At 36.5% G+C, this 19186-nt stretch overlaps 4 protein-coding genes across 4 annotated transcripts; 2 read left to right on the forward strand and 2 right to left on the reverse strand.

Moving 5' to 3' along the window:
- Window positions 1-14: 14 nt before the first annotated feature.
- Window positions 15-11271, forward strand: LOC6640825 (polycomb protein Asx). The gene is made up of 11 exons (XM_047009769.1): window positions 15-961; window positions 1508-1903; window positions 1977-3024; window positions 3220-3910; window positions 4758-4871; window positions 4977-5081; window positions 5139-5917; window positions 6576-8429; window positions 8493-8628; window positions 8725-8850; window positions 9298-11271. Exons 2-11 carry the CDS (start codon window positions 1629-1631, stop codon window positions 9657-9659), a joined length of 5490 nt encoding a protein of 1829 aa, XP_046865725.1. The 5' UTR covers window positions 15-961; window positions 1508-1628; the 3' UTR covers window positions 9660-11271.
- A 913-nt stretch (window positions 11272-12184) lies between these two features.
- LOC6640826 lies at window positions 12185-13239 on the reverse strand. Its single transcript, XM_002063714.3, has 2 exons — window positions 13140-13239; window positions 12185-12624 (listed from the first exon to the last, which is right to left on the reverse strand). Exons 1-2 carry the CDS (start codon window positions 13200-13202, stop codon window positions 12262-12264), a joined length of 426 nt encoding a protein of 141 aa, XP_002063750.1. The 5' UTR covers window positions 13203-13239; the 3' UTR covers window positions 12185-12261.
- Window positions 13240-14129: 890 nt separating this feature from the next.
- LOC6640901 (larval cuticle protein A3A) lies at window positions 14130-16813 on the reverse strand. The gene is made up of 2 exons (XM_023175043.2): window positions 16727-16813; window positions 14130-14627 (listed from the first exon to the last, which is right to left on the reverse strand). The coding sequence occupies exons 1-2, from the start codon at window positions 16781-16783 to the stop codon at window positions 14271-14273; spliced, it is 414 nt and encodes a 137-aa protein (XP_023030811.1). The 5' UTR covers window positions 16784-16813; the 3' UTR covers window positions 14130-14270.
- On the forward strand, window positions 15906-16617 carry LOC6640834. Its single transcript, XM_002063716.4, has 4 exons — window positions 15906-15986; window positions 16099-16167; window positions 16229-16402; window positions 16466-16617. The coding sequence occupies exons 1-4, from the start codon at window positions 15983-15985 to the stop codon at window positions 16564-16566; spliced, it is 348 nt and encodes a 115-aa protein (XP_002063752.2). The 5' UTR covers window positions 15906-15982; the 3' UTR covers window positions 16567-16617.
- Window positions 16814-19186: the final 2373 nt, after the last annotated feature.

Here is a 19186-nt window from a genome sequence, read left to right on the forward strand (position 1 = left end):
CTCACCCTGAATTCGCTCCCAACACCGTTTCTCACCCTGAATTCGCCCGAAGCCCAGTTCATTGAGTAGAGTTTATCTTCAGAAAAAAATATGAAAAATAAAATAAACAAATTCATAAAAATGTGTAAAAAGTGCATTAATTTTGTTAAAATCAATCAATGAACGACAAAAGACATTTTTATCAAAATGCAAATGCAAAGTTTTTTTGCGTAGTGCATGCGCGTAACGGAGATAGCAGCAACCCGCTGGTCCGTGGCCCGGACCAAACACAGTGCATTGGAAAGAGACGGGCATAAACGGAGGGTTTCGCTAGAAAAAGAATTATTTTTGTAGCTGCTGCTGCCTTTTGCTTTTGTTTGTGAATATTTAATTTCTACGTACGTTAATAATGTGAACGCAAACTAAACGAACCAAAAAAAAACGCGCTGCCGAAAATTCTTAATCGAGTGTAACGCAAAGATAATGCATTTAAAAATGATAACAATATGGAAAATTGCCGATTAAATGGCAATAGAAAAAGTAAAAAGAAAAAAACCAAAACCAACAACAAGAGCAAGAGCGAGAGGGGCTTGTAATTTGTGTGAATGTGTTAGTGTGTGTGATTGTGAGTTTGTGTGCGTGCGTGAGAAAAAAATACAACAACTCAGCCAGGCATTGTATGCTGATGTTGTTGTTGCTGTTAATGTTGTAGGAAGAAGGCAGTAAAAAAAAAGAATTTTCTTTTTTAAGAAAATTTAAGGAACACTTGCTGTAAAGGAAAAGCCTTAGTAAAAGGCTAACACAGCAGTACACACACACACACGCACACTCATACACAGACGTCTTAGCATATATACAAACAGATGGAAAAACATATACAAAGGGCGCAACGTTGAAAATTTTTCATATACCAGAGAAGTGGAGAAGGAGGTGGAGAGAAGGGCTCTCGGGCCTTCTTAAAATGGATAATACTGCTGGCCAGGTTAGTATCCTCAAACCTAGTTGAAATAAAAACTCAACCGGCATTGCCTTTATATAGATAAATAAGAAATCCTTTTGTTAACTAATGATTGGTTTTTAGTTGCAAACGTTTATTTACAATTCATGCTGGAACCCCTGCCCCTGCTAAAATAATGCACACTTAAAAATTTGATTCAATCAGTTATTTGTTTTATATATCAATTGTATATTAATTCATTTAAGCAAAAATCCATAAAATATCTCTGTTTATTTTTATAATTTTTGGTTCTCAGCAATTTTTTGCTTATCTTGTGAAACTAAACAATATTGATCTCGGTTCCCTAGGCTCCGGTTACTTTCTGATAAAACAAAAAACAATAAAAATAGATATTCCCAGGCCTAATAATAATTGGCGATTTGTTAAATTGACTTTTAGACCTTTGTCTATAGGGTAGACTATGGATGGATGCTCCTCCAATTCTAATGCAGTAGACCGGAAGTATATGTATGCTTACATTTTTTTTGTCTAATTTGCTTTTTTTTTTTATTTATTTATTTGTTTTTGTAGTACGTGCGCAAAAAACTTGCCTGACATCGATCTAGAATAACGTTAAAGTAAAGAGTTTCGGTCGACACTTTTGCTGCTAGACATATATAAATGTATATATAGATAAGCTACTATTCCAACTATGAAAACCATAACGCCGGATACAACAAGAGCAGCGACAGCATCGGCGACAACTACGCCGACAATAATTCCACAAGCCGCACAGCCACTGCAGCAACAGCAGCAGCAGCAGCAACATCAGCAATCGGGGATTGATGTTGCATCTTCTTTAATAATGGAAGCCACAGATCATGTGAATCTTGTAGATGATGATGATGGAGAAAAGGATCCATTAGCTTTAGAATCATCGTCACCAAGCACTACCACCAATAACAACAAGCATACGCATAGTCTGAGGTAAGTTTACATTATTTAAACCAAATAAAACAGTCTAATTAAATTGGTTCACCTTTCTTTGTTATGTATATAGACGTCACCTGCCACGCATCATTGTGAAACCCGTTCCACCTGAAAAGAAACCCAGTGAAGATAATGGAATTTCCACAAATCCGCCACCATTAACTGCAATTAATCCTGCTCCTGTTCCTGCATCAACACCAGCTCCTCGTCTGATCAGCAGTCGACGGATTCAGCAGCAACAACAGGCTAAGGCAGCGGCTGCCGCGGCAGCTGCGGCGGCGGCGGCAGCAGCAGCGGCCGCAACCGCTGCCGCCGCTGCACAAGCCAATGCGGCAGCTCCATCATCCACCTCTTCTAATTCCACCTCACCCGCTGGCTCCACAAAAACCGCCTCATCCTCACAAGCATCCACAATGCGTGAGGTTCTGGCCTCTATACCAGGCTTCAGTGTGAAGCCGCGAAGGCGTAGCAATAAAAAATTAACAACTGCCGCGCAAATCGAACAGACCAAGGATGGTAAAATTGATCTGGAGACACCCGATTCCATATTGGCCTCAACCAATCTGAGAGCTTTGCTCAATAAGCAAACATTCTCCTTGCTGCCGCCAATCTATCAATATAATCTCATACAGCTGTTGCCTAGCGTGGATCGTGAGGCCAGCGAATTGCCAAGCGGCAGCGGTAGCGTTGGCGATAAGCCGAGCACGAGTGGGGGGAATGGTAGCTCCAATTCCAATTCAGCGACTCCATTGTCCACAGAGGCCATACGATTGAGTGCCTCATGTTTAAATAACGAATTCTTCGCCCGTGCCTGCTTAGAATGGCGGGAGAGATTGAGTGAAGGTGAATTTACACCTGAGAATCAATTGAAATTGAAAACGGAACAAGAGCGCGAAAAGAATAAATTGGATCCATGGAAATTGAAGCATTTCGAACCATATTGGGGTGAAAAGAATGCGAAACGTGGTCCCAACACGGGCACCGGCGCTGGTGGCAAACTGAAGTTGGATGTGGTAAAAACTGAGCTAAAACTAACAAAAACAACAACAGCCACAAAAATAATAGAAAAGCAAAAACAAGCAACATGTGATAATGAGACTGAAATGAAATATGATTTGGTAAGCATCAAAAGAGGATTCAAAAGGAAATGCAATTGAAACGTTTGTTATTTGTTTAATAAATATTAAGATTGCCAAGTGTATTTCGGCCAAGCCAATGTTTATAGGTTTATTAACGTTTCAACTGTAATTTGTAAGAACATTTTATAAACATAAATTATCATTGTTTTTCGGTTTTGCTTTTTGTCTTTGCAGAGCACAAAGTGCACAACTACAACAGCAGCAACCACAACTACAACCAGCAGCAGCAACAGCAGCAGTAGTAGTAGTAGTAGTAGAAGCAATTTACCATCAACTGCAATACAAACAATTGTGACAACACCATCAACTACTCCTCAAGCAACTGGCAACACGAGCAATGTTTTGACTGAGAATCAACGACGAATCTTAAAACGTTCCTCAAGTAGTCCTTTGTGCCACAAACAATCACCATTTACATCAACAAGAACACAAATAGATGATAATAATGGTCATGAAACAGATGAATTGCCAAGCACATCGAAGGAAAGTAAATGTCTAAAAATGGAACATGTCGAGCAGAATGAAATTGTTGATACTGTTAATACTGTTGCCATGTCAGCTTGTCAAATTATGCCCACCGCAGATGTTGTAGATGCAACAGTAACACAAGTAATACAAGACCAGCAGTTAAATCAACAACAACAACCACTTATCAACAGTACCTGTGATAAAATTGAACCATTAACAACAACAACAACAGCAGCAGCAGCATCATCGGAAGAAATTATTGTTGTTCCAATGGAAGAGGATGACGAGGAAATTGAAGAACTAGCAGCAACATCATCTGCAACATCCGAAACTGTTCCCATAAGCGAGGCTGAAAATAATTTTGTTAATTATTTGCAAAGTGCTGAACTAACAGCGGGTAAGATTTAACAATTCATTGTAACCATAACACCATTTGTCATTAGAAGTGATAGGGTCTGAGAATCAACTCAAAACCAGTAAACTTATCTTTGATTAGCCATTTATTTAAAGCTTTCCGCGCTAGAACATAAGTAGAACCTCGAAACTTCTAGGAAGATCCGTTTGGACCAGCGCAAACTCCTCCTAGACCGCAACAGCTACAGAGCTGAAATTTTGCATGTAGGCTTGTATATCCTGCACAGGTTGTATATCTCGGATTCAGCCGGATCGGACCATTCATATCATATAGCTCCCATAGGAACGATAATTTGAATGCAGTGACTTTGTCAATAACCTCGTTACTTCGTTACGCAATTGTCATAAAAATGTATATTTCTCAGTTTAACATAACTATTAATGACTGCTAAATTTAATCAAGATCGGTTGACTATATCATATAGCTTCCATAGAAACGAATCCGGAAACTGACTTTTAAATCTTTAAAATTAAACATTTGCCAGTTTTATACATTTGTTAATGAGTGTGCCAAATTTGATCAAGATCAGGTGACTATATCATATTGCTCCCATAGGAACAATCGGTAGTAAACAGTGATTTCGATATTTGCTAGGGTAAGATGGTAGGTCATTCTTTTGCAAACAGGAGTTTTTAATAAAACGTTTTCCACTTTGACGTTTATAGATAAGAAAAGATTTGCAAGGGTATACAAACGCGGTCGCGGTCGGTTCTATGATAATTTATGGGACCAAACCCTGGTGATATCAGTTCCGCTGAGATGGTTATAGAGCCAATGAATCGTAACAGAGTTGGGCTTTAAATTTTATAAAATCTATTTTTTTTTTTAGACGACACCAAAGCGCCTGTGGAATTATTGAATGAAGCCGTTGCAGAGGCTGAGACAGAGGCCGATCCCTCAACATCAACCCATGATTTTGTATTTGCGGATACTATCGACCATGGTAAGATCATTAGTTATAATTACATTATTCTGTTAATTAATAAATATTCAATAACCCAAAATTCATGAAACTAATAATATTAAATTTCATATTGCATTCGCGCAGCCTACTTTCATGATCATCAAAGCGCGGCTGGCATTATAAATCACAACGCCACCAGATACTACACATCAACATCATCATCATCATCGTCCTTGCCCATAGCCAAGAGTAATGCATTAAATTTCTTAGTTGTATTGATAAATAATCATTTGTTTTACATTTCAGCAGGCAGTATAGAAGTAGAAGCGAGAGGAGCATCAGAAGCCTTGACTTCAACTTTAACAACAAGAACTGCAACGAGTCAATGTGATAAGCTTGAAGATTCAACTATGCCAATGGCCAGCTCGAGTGTTGGTCTAACGCCAGCCAGTTCAATGGCCTCAACTAGTTGCCCATCGTCTTCGTCAACATCGTCGTCAACGTCCTCATCATCCGCCTCGTTGTCCTCGTGCTCGAGTAGTAATTCCTGTTCGTTGCCAGCCACAGCGATCACCGCGTCATCAACATCAACAATAACGACACCTCAGTCGTTGGCTGCCGATGTCCAGGCTATGCTTTCCACAGTGGCTTCACTGCAACAGCAACAGCAGCAGCAGCACCACCATCCGGAATTGCCTGTGGAATTGAATTCTAATGAAATGTATCAGCATGTTCAACACGATTGGAATTTTGGTGACATTAAACTTTTATTGGAAACCCAAAACTCCTTTCAAGATGAACGGAAGCATCAACAGGATGAACATCTAAATCTTATGAATTTGGAAACCGAAATGTTAGGTGAAATTCATGAAGAGATCGTTGACAACGACGGGGACGGGGACAATGTTGACGACGACGACGAAGACGATATTGACAACGATATCGATGAGGAAGAGGAAGACGATCAAGATGAAATTGTCGACCGTATGGATGAAGGACAGGAAAAGCATTTGAATATACAGGATGTGGTCCAACTAGCACAACATCCGTTTATGCCACAGAACCATGTGGAATATGCTAATGAGGTAAGATTTAGATTCAAATTTCTCAACATTCGAGGACCCAAATTTGTATTGCGCATGTGACATTAGGCGTTGGCTACGATTTATGTTCACCTAGGCTTACCAAAGCCTTAGACTGTTCAGACAGTAATTTTTGCGAGATTATGTGAGAGCCAGTAAATTAATTTTCCGAAAACATCGCACCACCGGTTACTTCTCTAAAGAGACCTATCGAAAAAGTCCAAATTCAGCACACTAATGAGCTCTTTTAATGTCTACCAACCTACCAAATTTTATTAAAATCAGACTAAAAACATGGAAAATATACATGGAATGCCAAAGTCGGTGAGACGACTTACTTCATTAGTTATAAAAAATATCAAACAAGATAACTTCTGAGTGTGCTCTGCTGATTTCGAGCTATGATCTCCTTGAAATTGGGATCTAATGTTTATATCCAAAACAATCACACTAGTACATTTCATTTAAATACTCAAACTCGTTCACCAATTTTTCTAATATAACTATATGATATAGAGTTCCGATCCGGGCGATTTTCATACTTGATCTCACGCACTCACCCTATGCAAGGGTATAATTAAACCAAATTCAAGAGCGTAATGTTGTCGTTCAAAACCTTAATATATCTAACGATCTTCTCCATTCTCTTTTTTTGTTGCAGGAAATGCTATGCGATGCTGTACCCATGTCGGCGGCTGATATGGAAGTATCTAGTACTGTTATCACCAATAGCAGCAATAGTAATGATAGTAGCAACAATTTGAGTCTCTGTAGTAGTAGTAGTCTCAGTCTCAATCAATTGCCACAGCAGTCTCAAAGCCAACAGCTTCAAGCTCAGCATCAGCCAACGCAAGCGACGGGAACTGTGACACAGCAGCAGCAGCAACAACGACAAATTCTGGTAGATTCTAATGGACAAATCATAGGCAATTTTTTGTTACAACAGCAGCAACAACAACAACGCCAGCAGCAGCAGCAACAACATCAGCAACAGCAGCAGCAGCAACAATTGTTACAGCAATTAACATTACAGGCGGCGGCCGCGCAACAACAGCAAGCGTCTTGCAGTGCCTTGACCAAATCTATGCCGGTAGCGTTAAGGAATGGAGGACAACCACAGTTTTTGTCACCTAACTTGTTGGCACAACAACAACAACAGCAATTGGAACAGCAACAACAACAGCAGCAGCAGCAGCAACAACAACAAAAGCAACAACAGTTGCAACAATTTGCACTGCAACAGGCTCAATTGCATCAACGACAATTATTAGCTCAAGCTGCCAACAATAATCTACTACAGCAACAACAACACCAGCAGCAGCAGCAACAACAACAACAACAGAGTATTGTACCGCCAGCAGCACAAGCTAAATTTATTGCAAAACCTTTAAATATAATTTCAATGACGCGACCCGCCAATAATTCATCATCGCCCACAACAGTGGCAACAACAGCTCAGCAATCAACAACAACAACAATTCCGTCCGTTTATGCCAATGTTGTAGCTGTGACAGCTGCCCAACAACAACAACAGCAACAACCACAGGCAGCATCAATTGTTGCCGCTGCTGCTCTCCAGCCACAGCCACAACAACAACAGCAGCCAACTTTAAATCACAATAGCAATGTGCAGCAGCAACAACAACAACAACAAATGCCACCACAATTATCCAATGTGCTAACAATGAAAACGTTGCCTCCATCGGGAATACCGACGACCATTGCCCAACAGAGATTGCAACCAAAAATGCCCACAGGTAAAGGGCGCAAGGCCACCAATAATCGTTTACCACCAGGGGCTGTGAATCTCGAACGAAGTTATCAAATCTGCCAGGCAGTCATCCAAAATAGTCCAAATCGTGAGAATCTTAAGGCTCAGCTGCGTCCCCCAGCAGCCATACTTAGTCAGCAGCAGCAGAATCAACAGCCGACAGTAGCAACCAACAATCCAAATACCGCGACACCACCAGGTGTAGCAGTGAGCGTTTCCCTAAATGTGTCCAGTGTGGCAGCCGCACCCATGTCCAATATGACAACAGCCAGTGGCAATGTTGCCGGTGGTGGAGTGGTAACCGCTGCCGTTGCACCACCACCACCACAGAATCTTTTAAAGCAAGAGGAATTACTGGTGACGGGAGCTGCTGCTACCACGGCGGGCACTTTGCCCTCTGGTCTGCCGCCAAACGTCATGGGAGTGGGACGACCTGGTGTATATAAAGTGATTGGTCCACGTATGAGTGGATTTCCGCGTAAGAAATATGTGCAAAGGAAACCATCTCCCACTACGCTGATACGACATGTATTCACCGCTGGTCCCGGGATGGCAAATCCAGGAAATCCCACAAATCAGCCATTGCAACAGTCGCCAGGGCCACCACCAAATCAACCTCAGACCGAACAGATGCTGCATCAGAATGGCAGTGGCCAGTATGTGTTGGTACATCGCGCTAATGTGGGAGCAGCGGACAATCAGGCGCCTAGAGCTTCTAGTGCCCCACCACTGCATCAGAATCAGGTGAGTGGACAGTAAGATTATCCATACTAGAGTCGAATTTAATGATTTGAAATTTGTTTTTAGTTTGTCACTGTGCAAAATCCATTGCATAGCCTTAATGGTCTACCAATGGGCGGACGCGGGCGTCCAGCTTCGGTGGATAATACAACAGTTAGTGGCAATTTGGTGTCAACAGCTATTGCGGCCAGTACTGATGCAGGGCAAATGCATCATACTCACAATAATAATAATCATCATCATCATCATCATTCTCAGAATCAGAATCAGAATCAGAATAATCATCATCATCCTTCTTCCCATCACCATCATCATGAGCTGCAGCAGACACAACAACCACAACAACAACAGCCACAACCAACCCAACTGAACAATGTTAATGTGAACGCCGCCGCGAATATTGTGCGGCGCAATATCGCTGCAGGTAAATTGGTGTATTATTAGTGCTTAGCGAGGTACGTCTTTCAAATCACCAAACGCAAATCTAAAGATTTACATTTCATTGATCACCCAAAATCAAACACCATTAATTGGCACGTAAAATCATTAATTTGTTGAATATGTATATAGATTTGTTAGATTTACCTTACCAACGTATGCGTTTTAAGTTTGGCAAAGTAATATGTATACTTGATGATGTTCTCTTATATATAGTAAACTAATATATATAATTGCATGTCTCCTTTTTTTGGTGAGATTATTCATGACAGCAAATTGTGAATATTCGTCCAAAAAGAGAAATACTTTATTATTTCTTAGAAGTTTTATTTTTTTTTCAATTTTTTTTTCTTGTGTTAGTAAGTATGCAATTGAAATGAACGTATTAAAAAACCAAAAACAAAACTAATTAAAAAATATTATTCCAAAATAGGTACCAATATTAGTTATATCGATGGCGGCAGTAATAATAATCCCACAACTGCTCTAATAGAAGCCGGCAATAACTACATAGTGACCACAACTACAGCAGCTCAAGCCCAAGCACCGCCAGCAACGAATCACCATCAGCCACAAGTACAGCAGCAGCAGCAGCCTTTACTACAACAATTGCATCAGACTGGTGAAAATACACCGCCCGGAAATGAGGCCACACCAACAGCAGCAGCAGCAGCTGCAGTAAACAATTGTGCCTGTTCATTGAACGCAATGGTCATCTGTCAGCAATGTGGAGCATTTTGTCATGACGATTGCATCAGTGCAGCCAAATTATGTGTGTCCTGTGTGATTAGATGAAAGCTGAGCCTTATTGCAGAGAAGGCGGCAGACGTAAGTGGATAACGTATTATAGTCATAAAGCAAAAAATGCAACAAATATAACTACATACTTACCTACCTACGAACAAGCATACATACATACATACATACATATGTACTACATACACAGGCATACATATAGAGATATTGATTAACGGATTGAAATATTGTAGTTGTCAGCAATAGCAATCGAGTTAGTTAGTTTAGAGAAGAAAAAATGTAGTAAAAGAACATCTAATTTATTTTCAAAAACACATCTAAAAAACACATCTAACCTTCGGTTCACCGAAGTTAACATATATCCTTGTATATCCCACTATCCATGAAACTTGACATAGTGCTTTTGTTTTGCCGTCTCCCGTTACTGACTTTGTATGTAAAGTGTCTGATAAAAAATATAGGCCAACTTTGGTTTACTATTTTTTTCCGTTTAGTTTCGTTTAATTGTTTGTTCTAGTCTTTATTCATTTATTTGTTTTGTATATTTGAGCAGGAATATATACATTTCATTATATGGGAATTAAATACAAATGTTTCTCTAAATAACAATAAAACTTTTTCTATCTGAGGCAATATAAGAGGCAGTCTTGAAGAAAGATAGTCATTCAATTGACCGATTGTCTTGAAAAGCAAATTCTTATAAATTTTCTAAATATTTAGATTCGCAAAAAGTTTATAGAATGAAAATTAATGTAAAATCAAAAACCACTTTTAATTGATTTCAAAAAGGACTTTCATACAGTTTTGTATTCTGCTAGTCAGAGATAAATAAATAAATAGGCCGGTTTCCAATTGCAATTCTGGCTGATGTCGTTAGCATTTCGCCTGAAATTTTTAATCACTGAACCGTGTTTTTTATTGACTCTTTTAACTAATACTAATAATAAAATATTTAATAGAAGAAAATAAATAATAGGTTTTTAAAATGATTGACAATTTTTAACTGCACTGACTAAAACTCTAAACTTTTTAAAGTGGAATAGTTTAGATTTCAATTTTTCCAGTTTGTTGTAAACCGCTTTTTATGATTGTAGTAGTTTGGAACTGCAAGGATATAAGAGATCAATGATTTAACTCGAAATGTTTTTATAAACTAGACTTATGTATGTATGTACAATAAAAACAAACAGAACAAAAAATTATAAAAAGAAACCAATACAACGCAAGTGCAGAGGCTTACGCATATACCGAGACACAGACAAAGCTCTAAGACACACACACACACACACACACATATACAGACATTGAATAATATACTTATATATATAGTATATAAATATATTAAAATCCTGGTAAAGTTAAGATGACTTGCGTAACTCTTTACACTTTTTGTATTAACCATAACAATGGCAAATTGAAAGCTTATAAAATGAAAGCAAGTGTTGTGTATTGTGTGCTTGTTGCATATCCCTTAAGATACTCGTTGTTTTTTTTTGTGATTGTTTAAGGATATTTACAAGCACACTAAAAAATAAAATTAAAACAAAAACATTAACAAAAGATGAAAAAAAAAACAACTAAACAATAGAAAACACTCTCATATATAAATGCAAATGAAAGGCAGCAAATGAAATGGAAAAAAAACTATTGTAAATATTTATGTTTAAATTGTAATTTATATAAAATACACACAAACAACAGAAACAAAGCAACATTTAAATCTTAGGTTAACTATATTATATATATATACGTATATATATTTTTATAATTTATCAATGCATGTGCATTATACGAATTGGTTTGAACTTCTTAAATCTATATATATATATATATATGTAATTCTACTTTTACTGTGTAATGTGTAAGACATAATTGTAAGCTTATTGTAATTTTGTCATGTCGAAAACGCTTAGGTTTGTAATTTCGTAATTTGCTAATTTAAGTTTAGTATTCTCCACCAGACACATACATACATAATATAACTCACACATGCAAACACTTACACACACACACACACACAAACATAAACTTATTTAGCATATAGCTATAAACATATAAATATATATATAAATTCACATTAAAGCTTTTTCAAGCAAAACATTAAAGTACATTAAGTTAAAAACAAGAAAAGAAAAAAAAAATGAAATGAAAAATGAAAACTGTTGATAAAATACAATGCAAAATTTAATGATTAATGATAATGAACAGCAACAACAACAACTACAAAGGTAAATCTATATGAACTATAGTAACTAAAACCGCAAAATCTAAAGAACAACAAAAGAAAACAAAAAACAACTTGAACGAAAAACAATTTAAATGAAAATCGAAAACCAATCTAAAACAAAAATGAAATTTTGCTCCTAGATGCACTCACCGCAAAATTAACCAATAAATAAACATTATTATTAATAAATTTGAAAAAAAAACCATTTAAATACCAATAAGCAGTGTTTTAATTGTTTGCTTAAAGTGAGTATATGAAAATCCCATTGAAATGATAAAACGAATTTTGTAATGTTTTATTTTTTATATTTGAAAACAATTTTTAATAACTCGTCTTGTACAAATGAACATTTCTAAATGTTAGAAATGTTTTTAAATTGGACATCCAGTCTTTTACATATTTGAAGTTAAGCTATTAAGCTCTAACATCCTTGTAGTGCTTTTTATCACCATCATTATCCAATTTGATCGAATAGCTGCCAATCAAAGAGCCCTCCACATCGGCCTTACCCTCTGGATTGAATTCGGGTCCTTCGCCGATTGGCTGGGTATCTTCCTTGACAACGCGATAGCCATTCTCATCGGCCTCATAGTGTACGGTGCGCTTAACAAAGCCATCACTGTAGCTATACGAACCCGTCACTTTAGTTCCTTCGCGAGTCTCTTCCCGTTCAATTTGGCCATCGTTAATTTGATCATTAATTTTATTGTTGAAACTGTATTGAGCACTTTCGTTTTGGATTCTCTCGAGTTCTTCCTTTTCTTCCGCTGATGTGAGCTGTGAAATTCATAATAAAATAATTTGTAAAAAATTATTCAGAAAAAATAAAAATCTATAGATGTTCCTAATCTTAATAAAAAACCACACAATGTCTATAGAGCTAGGCGATTCATGGAGCTGTTAAAGATCCTAATGGCTTAAAATTCTCGGTATAACAAATTATATGCATCTGTCCACTAGATCAGAAAGCATTAAATTTGTAAATTGTTATTAAACAACTTGAAACTTGTTATCAAACACTGTCGAGTTTTATTATAGATATCCTAATCAAATTATAGTTCACTAGTATGTACAAATTTTTTTTTAAAACTCATAGTTTTTTGTATCCAATTTAGTTTTGTTTCTGTCTCAAACGTTTGAAATGAAGTGTTTTAATGATTTTTACACATTATAACTTTATAATAGCTTTTTTAATCCTTTGGTTTGTTAACTATCCTTGTTTAACATGTATAAGGAGGTTGATTATAATCCTATCCTTTACAGCTTCCACCATAATCATTTTTTTCACTCACAGATTCAGTTTGCGCTAAGGCCACGGCGACCAACAGACTGGCAACAAAAAGAAATTTCAACATTTTGTTTGTTTTTTTTTCGCGTTTATAATTTGATTGATTTAGCTACTCGCACGGTTAGTCGAGTATATGGTATGGCTAAGTTGAATGTCGAAGTTGGGCTTTTATATCAAATTCGGCAACCGGCCATACACTCCATCTGGTTTGGTTTTAAATAATTTTTTTTTTTTTAAATTCGTTTGGTTTTGTTGTTGTTTTAGGGTTTTTCTGTTAGTCGTTTAACATCTTCGACAAATACTCGTCAGTCAGCCAGTAGAGTCGTCGTCATCTCTTTCGCAATGCTAAGATGGAACTGGAAGGGGGACTGGGGCCTTAAGCCAGAAATGAGAAGACAAGAAGAGATCGAACTAGAGCAGATACGCATCATTGCATAATTTTATGCCGACTCAAGGTCGTAGTAGTTAAGCAAACTGGTTTATTAATTTCGGGTCCCAAAATAAATTTAAGATATTATTTTAATTGGAAAGCACACAGGTTTCATCTATATATATATGGGTATTTCTGTATAGCTAAGAATATAAATTTAATGATCCACAAAGTGCATAGATATGGAGATATTTGCCGGCTAGTAACCTTTATTATTTTTTACGAGAGTGAAACTTGAAATGGATTAATCTGTATGCAAAGTTAATATCGAAAATTCCTTCTAAGAGGGTGGATAGCTGGCTTAGCTCCTCAACTTTAGAGCCTAGGAAAAACATACCTAGATATTTTTCGTCAGAATTATTGTTGGAATACCTATTACTATTAAAGTAAAGTGAATTAAAAAATATCATTAACTCGTTTATAGGTGAATTTTAGACCAAATTTTTTCAGGCAAATGGAAACTTTAGGCCTCACCCTACACTAGGATAGTTTTAAATTATAAAAAATATATTTGTGAATTTTTGTTTTCATTTGTATTTTATTTATTTGATTTGTGTATGTGTGTGTGTGTGTGATGAGGAGAAAATACAAGATGGCTTCTTAGTGTATGTAGTTTTACTTTGTTGTTTTTAAATGATTTTACGATGTATTCAGTCCATTTCTAAATGTTAGAAATATCATCTATGCACCAAAAAACGAGCCAATTTAAGCTCTAACATCTTTGTAGTGCTTCTCATCATCATCTCGATCCAATTTGATCGAATAGCTGCCAATCAAAGAGCCCTGCACATCGGCCTGACCCTCGGGATTGAAACGGGGTCCTTCGCCAATTTCCTGGGTATCCTCCTTGACAACTCGATAGCCATTCTCATCGGCCTCATAGTGTACGGTGCGCTTAACAAAGCCATCACTGTAGCTGTATGAACCCTTCACTTTGTGTCCATCCCGTGTCTCTTCACGGGCAATCATGCCATCGTTAATATCATCTATAATTTCACTATTGAAATTATATTGTGCGCTCTCATTCTGTTTTCTCTCCAATTCTTCTTCCTCAGGTGTGAGCTGTGAAAAGCATACAAAATTTTCAATCAATTTTCAGTCAATTAACATACAAATCTTTCTTTTGTAATACGTTTTTTTTATTAAATATTCGATTGGTTAGAGTCGGTATCGATGAAATAACGGTTAATTAAACATTCTGCATACTAATTAAAACCCATATCGTATGTAAAACAAGTTTTTAAATGAACTGAGTAAGAATATTGTGCTCTAGCATGAGTCAGGTACTTTGAGAAAGAAGATGAGACAACTTAAATAGTCACGAAACTCTTCGACTCCGGAATACCCTTTGATTAGGTCTTAAAAAATATCTACAATTTTCGAATATTGATTGTGTTGTAATCTTGTTCAATTATAATTAATATTCCTTTTGTTCTTGGCAAATTCTTGAAATCATTTACGTCGATTCAAAACAAAATAGGTTTTAATTTTGCTTTTTATCAGAGGTTTGATCTGAAACCTTTTCTTTAGGTGAGGTTTTTTTTAGCCAATTTCATTGAGGACAAGAATAAAGGACAAGCAATTGAGGATAAGGAAGTTGAGAAAGGTTTTCATCCATTCGCTACTTGGATTCCAATGATGATCAAGGTTTAGTATGAAATGGATTCACAATTGTCTGAACGGTTTTAAACTGTTAGAATATACTCTTCATTCCTTGGAAAAATAACAGGTATTAAAAAAAACAAGTGACTATTCATTGCTAGGTTGTTGTGGCTTTTTGACACTGACGTCTGTTCAATTCAATTTGTCTTGCTTACTTGATGATGAATGCACGAACGGAAATAGTAATTGAAAGATATGCCAATGTGGTTGAGATGCATGTGGCAAAAGTATTAAGATTTGCAAATACCCTACTTAATCTAGTAGGGGTTAGAAGCAAGAGTTTCGTTTTAGATTAATTGGAGATTACTTAAAATGGACCTAGAAATTTTAGGAAATTTTATATCAAGCTTTGCCTACTCATATCTTTTATCATTTTGTGGGACAAAACTCAGTTGACTCAATTGCTTTGGGATTCTATATTGCGGCAGGTAGCGTCTTTGGTTATCGGTATTACCTGGTAATATGCAAAATATAGAGATAAATTGATAAATGTCGCGCAGTTGTTGGGCGGGTAACGTTTGAGGCTGTTTTTTTTTTGTTTCCGTTTTTATATGTTTTTGTTTTTGTTTTTCTCTTTTATTTTTTTTGTTTAATATCACGAGGCAAGGCACAAAGTAAAGGCAAAACTTGTTCAGGCTCTAGGCATTCATATAAAGCTCGATCCACGCCAGTCGGTCTTGAATTTAACAACGAAGCGGACGTTCAACTGTTCGAAAAACAAATACAAATACCAACAATTTCAATAGAAAGAAATCATGGGTAGGTTCACATAGTTTGCTAAAAAGAAAATGCGGAAATCTGCAAAATGAAAAGCGTTTCTCTATCTCTATTATGCACGGTCTTTCTTTTCATATTCCCAAACGATTTGTAGTTAAATTGAGTTTCGTTTTACTATTAATTGGAGCCTGTATGTTTGTGGGCTCCACATGGGCTGCCAGCGGTAAGTATTCTCATCTGAACTTAAGACAGAATTGTTATGAGTTAACTTTTGTATTCAAAAGATTGCCCCGCATCGAGCAAAGTTCAGAATTGTACACCAAAATGTTTGCATGACAGCGAATGCAGTGCCATAGGTGGTAAATGTTGCCCGAATCTCTGCAATGGACGCAGCTGTGCTCAACCTAATCTATTGGGTAATTCTGGAGGTGATAAATCGCCATTCGGTGATAAGTATTGTAAGTAATCATAGAGATGATGGAAAATTCTCGAGATTCACGCCCCTCCCTCTCTTTTGTTAGCTGGATCCAGTGGCAGTTATTGTGGCAATGTGAAATGTGGCAGCTTTGAGAAATGTGAAACTGATCGCAGCACCAAACGGCCAAAATGTGTGCGATCTTAAGGCAAGACTTTGAAGTGCAGTTTAAATAAAGTTTGGTTTTTTACACTTGAATCGATCAATGTGTGGGGGATGTGGTGGGGCTCTGTTACTTAGGGGAAAGCATTTTACACACTCTACAAAAACGTTTCACTATATCTAACTATATATATTTATCACTCACGGGTGCAGCTAAGGCCACAACGACCAGCAGACTGGCGATCAATGCGAATTTGAACATTTTTTTGTTGTTTTTGGCTGGGGTTTTCTTTTATTTTTTTTTTCAGTTAACAAAGCTCTTTGCACTGCAAGTAAAGTTGGTACTATGGCTCGTTGGCTGCCTGGTAGTCGGTCTTTTATATCGCACTTGAAGTTGCGGCGGCGTCGTCCCATATCTGGTTTTTTGGTTTTGGCTTTGGCATTTCTTTTTTTTGCTTTTTTAGTTTCTTCACTTCTTTTTTTTTTTTTTGGTTTGTTTATTTTTCTGACAACTGGCAAAAGCCTAGCGAAGAGGTTTTTCACTTTCAATACCCTGTAGTCATAGAAGTAAAGGGTTCATTCACATCATTTGAAATCTATTTCTCCTAAGGCATCATTAGTTTAGATGCTTCAAGTTATTTGCATGCTAATTACTCTGTTAAGTAGGTAGAAGAGTGGCAAAGAGTGTTGCCTGTTCGGTCTGGATCTTTCTTTGGGATGCAACACCTAAAATAAGAGGATCGAATCAGTTGTACATACGCATTGCGTAAGATCCAGTGAAGAGACCCAAGGTCAGTTGGTCAACAACCAGTTTATTGGTTACAATTTAGTTCAGTTTCAGTTCACTATCCGTTGACGTACTCTGGACCCCATTAAAAAAAACACAAAAAACACAACAAAAAAAAATCTGCACTTTACATTTGCCTTTTGTTTTTATTATTTTCTTTGGCTCCCTCTACTTAATACTCTTCTGTAATATTTCGGTCATCTTATGTAATTTATGTGAAGTTTTGTGCAAATTGAAAGCTTCGATTGTTTTGTGTTTTTTTTTCTTCTCGTATTTTTTTTTTGTTGTACTACTTTTCATTTCTTTTTGCGCTTACGAGGAAGTAAGCGGAGCATTACGTTGTTATGTGTGTTTGGGGCACAGGCACAAAGGCACTGGGCACCCTTTTTGGTTAACAACTCAACAGCCAACAGCTGAGGATTGACGACCATGGCTGGGTCTGGGGTAAACTGCAATCAAATTATTTACCATGGGTAACTGTTGGGAATTTTTTTTTTAAATTTGGTTTTTGTAGTTTGTTCATTGCATCAGTTTTAACTTTGTTAAGTTATATTAATTTTATTTGTAAATTGTAAATTCAATTTTGATTCGTTTCACAATTGTTTCTCTTCGATTTCGACCTTTTTTTAAGTTAATCAAAACTATGTTTTAGCCGGCTTGAGGTCAATAAGTCTCACTAATTTCTAAGATTTTAAATCATAGGTAGCAAAAAAGGTGAGCAGGTTGTCTGTATAGCTATTTCAAGAACTATCAAGTGCTATTATCAGCAGACTTCGCTAAAGGACCCACAGTTGGAATGGCCATACCATAGCTTCAACGCTAAAAGTAAATGGGAATTCAAACTATATGAAGCAAAAAAAGAATGGCCAATCTTGCAGCTTGCAAAAATTTCAAACTAATTAAATAATGTGCTTAAATAGGCTATATTTGTTCGAGACAATTTTTTATTCTATGCTAATTTATATATATTTTTTTAAATGTTTCTAAATGTATAGTTGTTTGACTGCATTTGGTACTTTTACAAAATACCAATATAAAATTGATACACATAGTTTTGATCGAATAATATCTGAATTCTAAGTAGTTTATGAAAGTTTACAAACAAATCTTTTGTGTTATATTCCTGCATGCAGGACAGTATAGAATAAGTTTTTAAAATATTAATAAAATATGGTCATTAATCACATTTTTGTTCATTGCTGGGTCTAGTCGCCGATATTCCTCGGTTCTCGAATTGGTTTATGGGTGTTCTCTAGTGGAAGTTAGCGGCTAACAGTCTTTGTTCAGATGATTGATCCTACATTAAAGTATAGTAATTTTATAAGTAAACATAAAAATAGTACCTGTAATGCATTAAAAGTCTGATTCGTTTTCTATCTGGTCTCATTTGGTTAAATCTGAAGGCACCTTAAATGTTTTTTAGCCGAGCTATGAGCAGTAAATTGGTTTGGAAGCTTCCCGGGCTTCAACTCAAGAAAGCCCTTGCTCTATAAGAAACTGATTCTTACATTTTTACACTGTATTTAACCAAAGAAAAAAATAAAGTTGTGAAAAATCAACAATTAGCTGGATTCTAGGTAGCTGTAACCTTTCTCTTAAGTCATAACATTGAGTTAAGTTGATTTAGCTAACTCTGTGTAATATATCAAAAACCTATAATTAAATTGTATGGAAATCGAGAGATAGTTGTAAAATAATAATAGTTCTAGTGGATACAATTGGACAGTTGAATTCTTTTGATTTTACCAATACTGAGAAGAAATTTTGAATGGAAAATAAACAAAAAATTTATATAAAGGTTATCTAGTTGTAGACAAAGATTAAACTTCTTCCTAAGCTTCGTTGATTATGATTAGCAATTATTTTTAAGGTAAAACT

Source organism: Drosophila willistoni (assembly GCF_018902025.1).
Source record: "Drosophila willistoni isolate 14030-0811.24 chromosome 2L unlocalized genomic scaffold, UCI_dwil_1.1 Seg168, whole genome shotgun sequence".
NCBI lineage: Eukaryota > Metazoa > Arthropoda > Insecta > Diptera > Drosophilidae > Drosophila > Drosophila willistoni.

What these genes read in the sequence shown, in the direction of transcription:
- LOC6640825 (XM_047009769.1), top strand. Translation starts at nt 1,629, where the DNA reads ATGAAAACCATAACGCCGGATACAACAAGAGCAGCGACAGCATCGGCG. An exon ending in AAGCATACGCATAGTCTGAG is followed by an intron (nt 1,904 to 1,976) that starts GTAAGTTTACAT and finishes TTATGTATATAG; the next exon opens with ACGTCACCTGCCACGCATCA. An exon ending in ATGTGGAATATGCTAATGAG is followed by an intron (nt 5,918 to 6,575) that starts GTAAGATTTAGA and finishes TTTTTGTTGCAG; the next exon opens with GAAATGCTATGCGATGCTGT.
- LOC6640826 (XM_002063714.3), bottom strand. Translation starts at nt 13,202, where the DNA reads ATGTTGAAATTTCTTTTTGTTGCCAGTCTGTTGGTCGCCGTGGCCTTA. An exon ending in CCTTAGCGCAAACTGAATCT is followed by an intron (nt 12,625 to 13,139) that starts GTGAGTGAAAAA and finishes TGAATTTCACAG; the next exon opens with CTCACATCAGCGGAAGAAAA.
- LOC6640834 (XM_002063716.4), top strand. An exon ending in CTCCACATGGGCTGCCAGCG is followed by an intron (nt 16,168 to 16,228) that starts GTAAGTATTCTC and finishes TGTATTCAAAAG; the next exon opens with ATTGCCCCGCATCGAGCAAA. An exon ending in GCCATTCGGTGATAAGTATT is followed by an intron (nt 16,403 to 16,465) that starts GTAAGTAATCAT and finishes CTCTTTTGTTAG; the next exon opens with CTGGATCCAGTGGCAGTTAT.
- LOC6640901 (XM_023175043.2), bottom strand. Translation starts at nt 16,783, where the DNA reads ATGTTCAAATTCGCATTGATCGCCAGTCTGCTGGTCGTTGTGGCCTTA. An exon ending in TTGTGGCCTTAGCTGCACCC is followed by an intron (nt 14,628 to 16,726) that starts GTGAGTGATAAA and finishes TGCTTTTCACAG; the next exon opens with CTCACACCTGAGGAAGAAGA.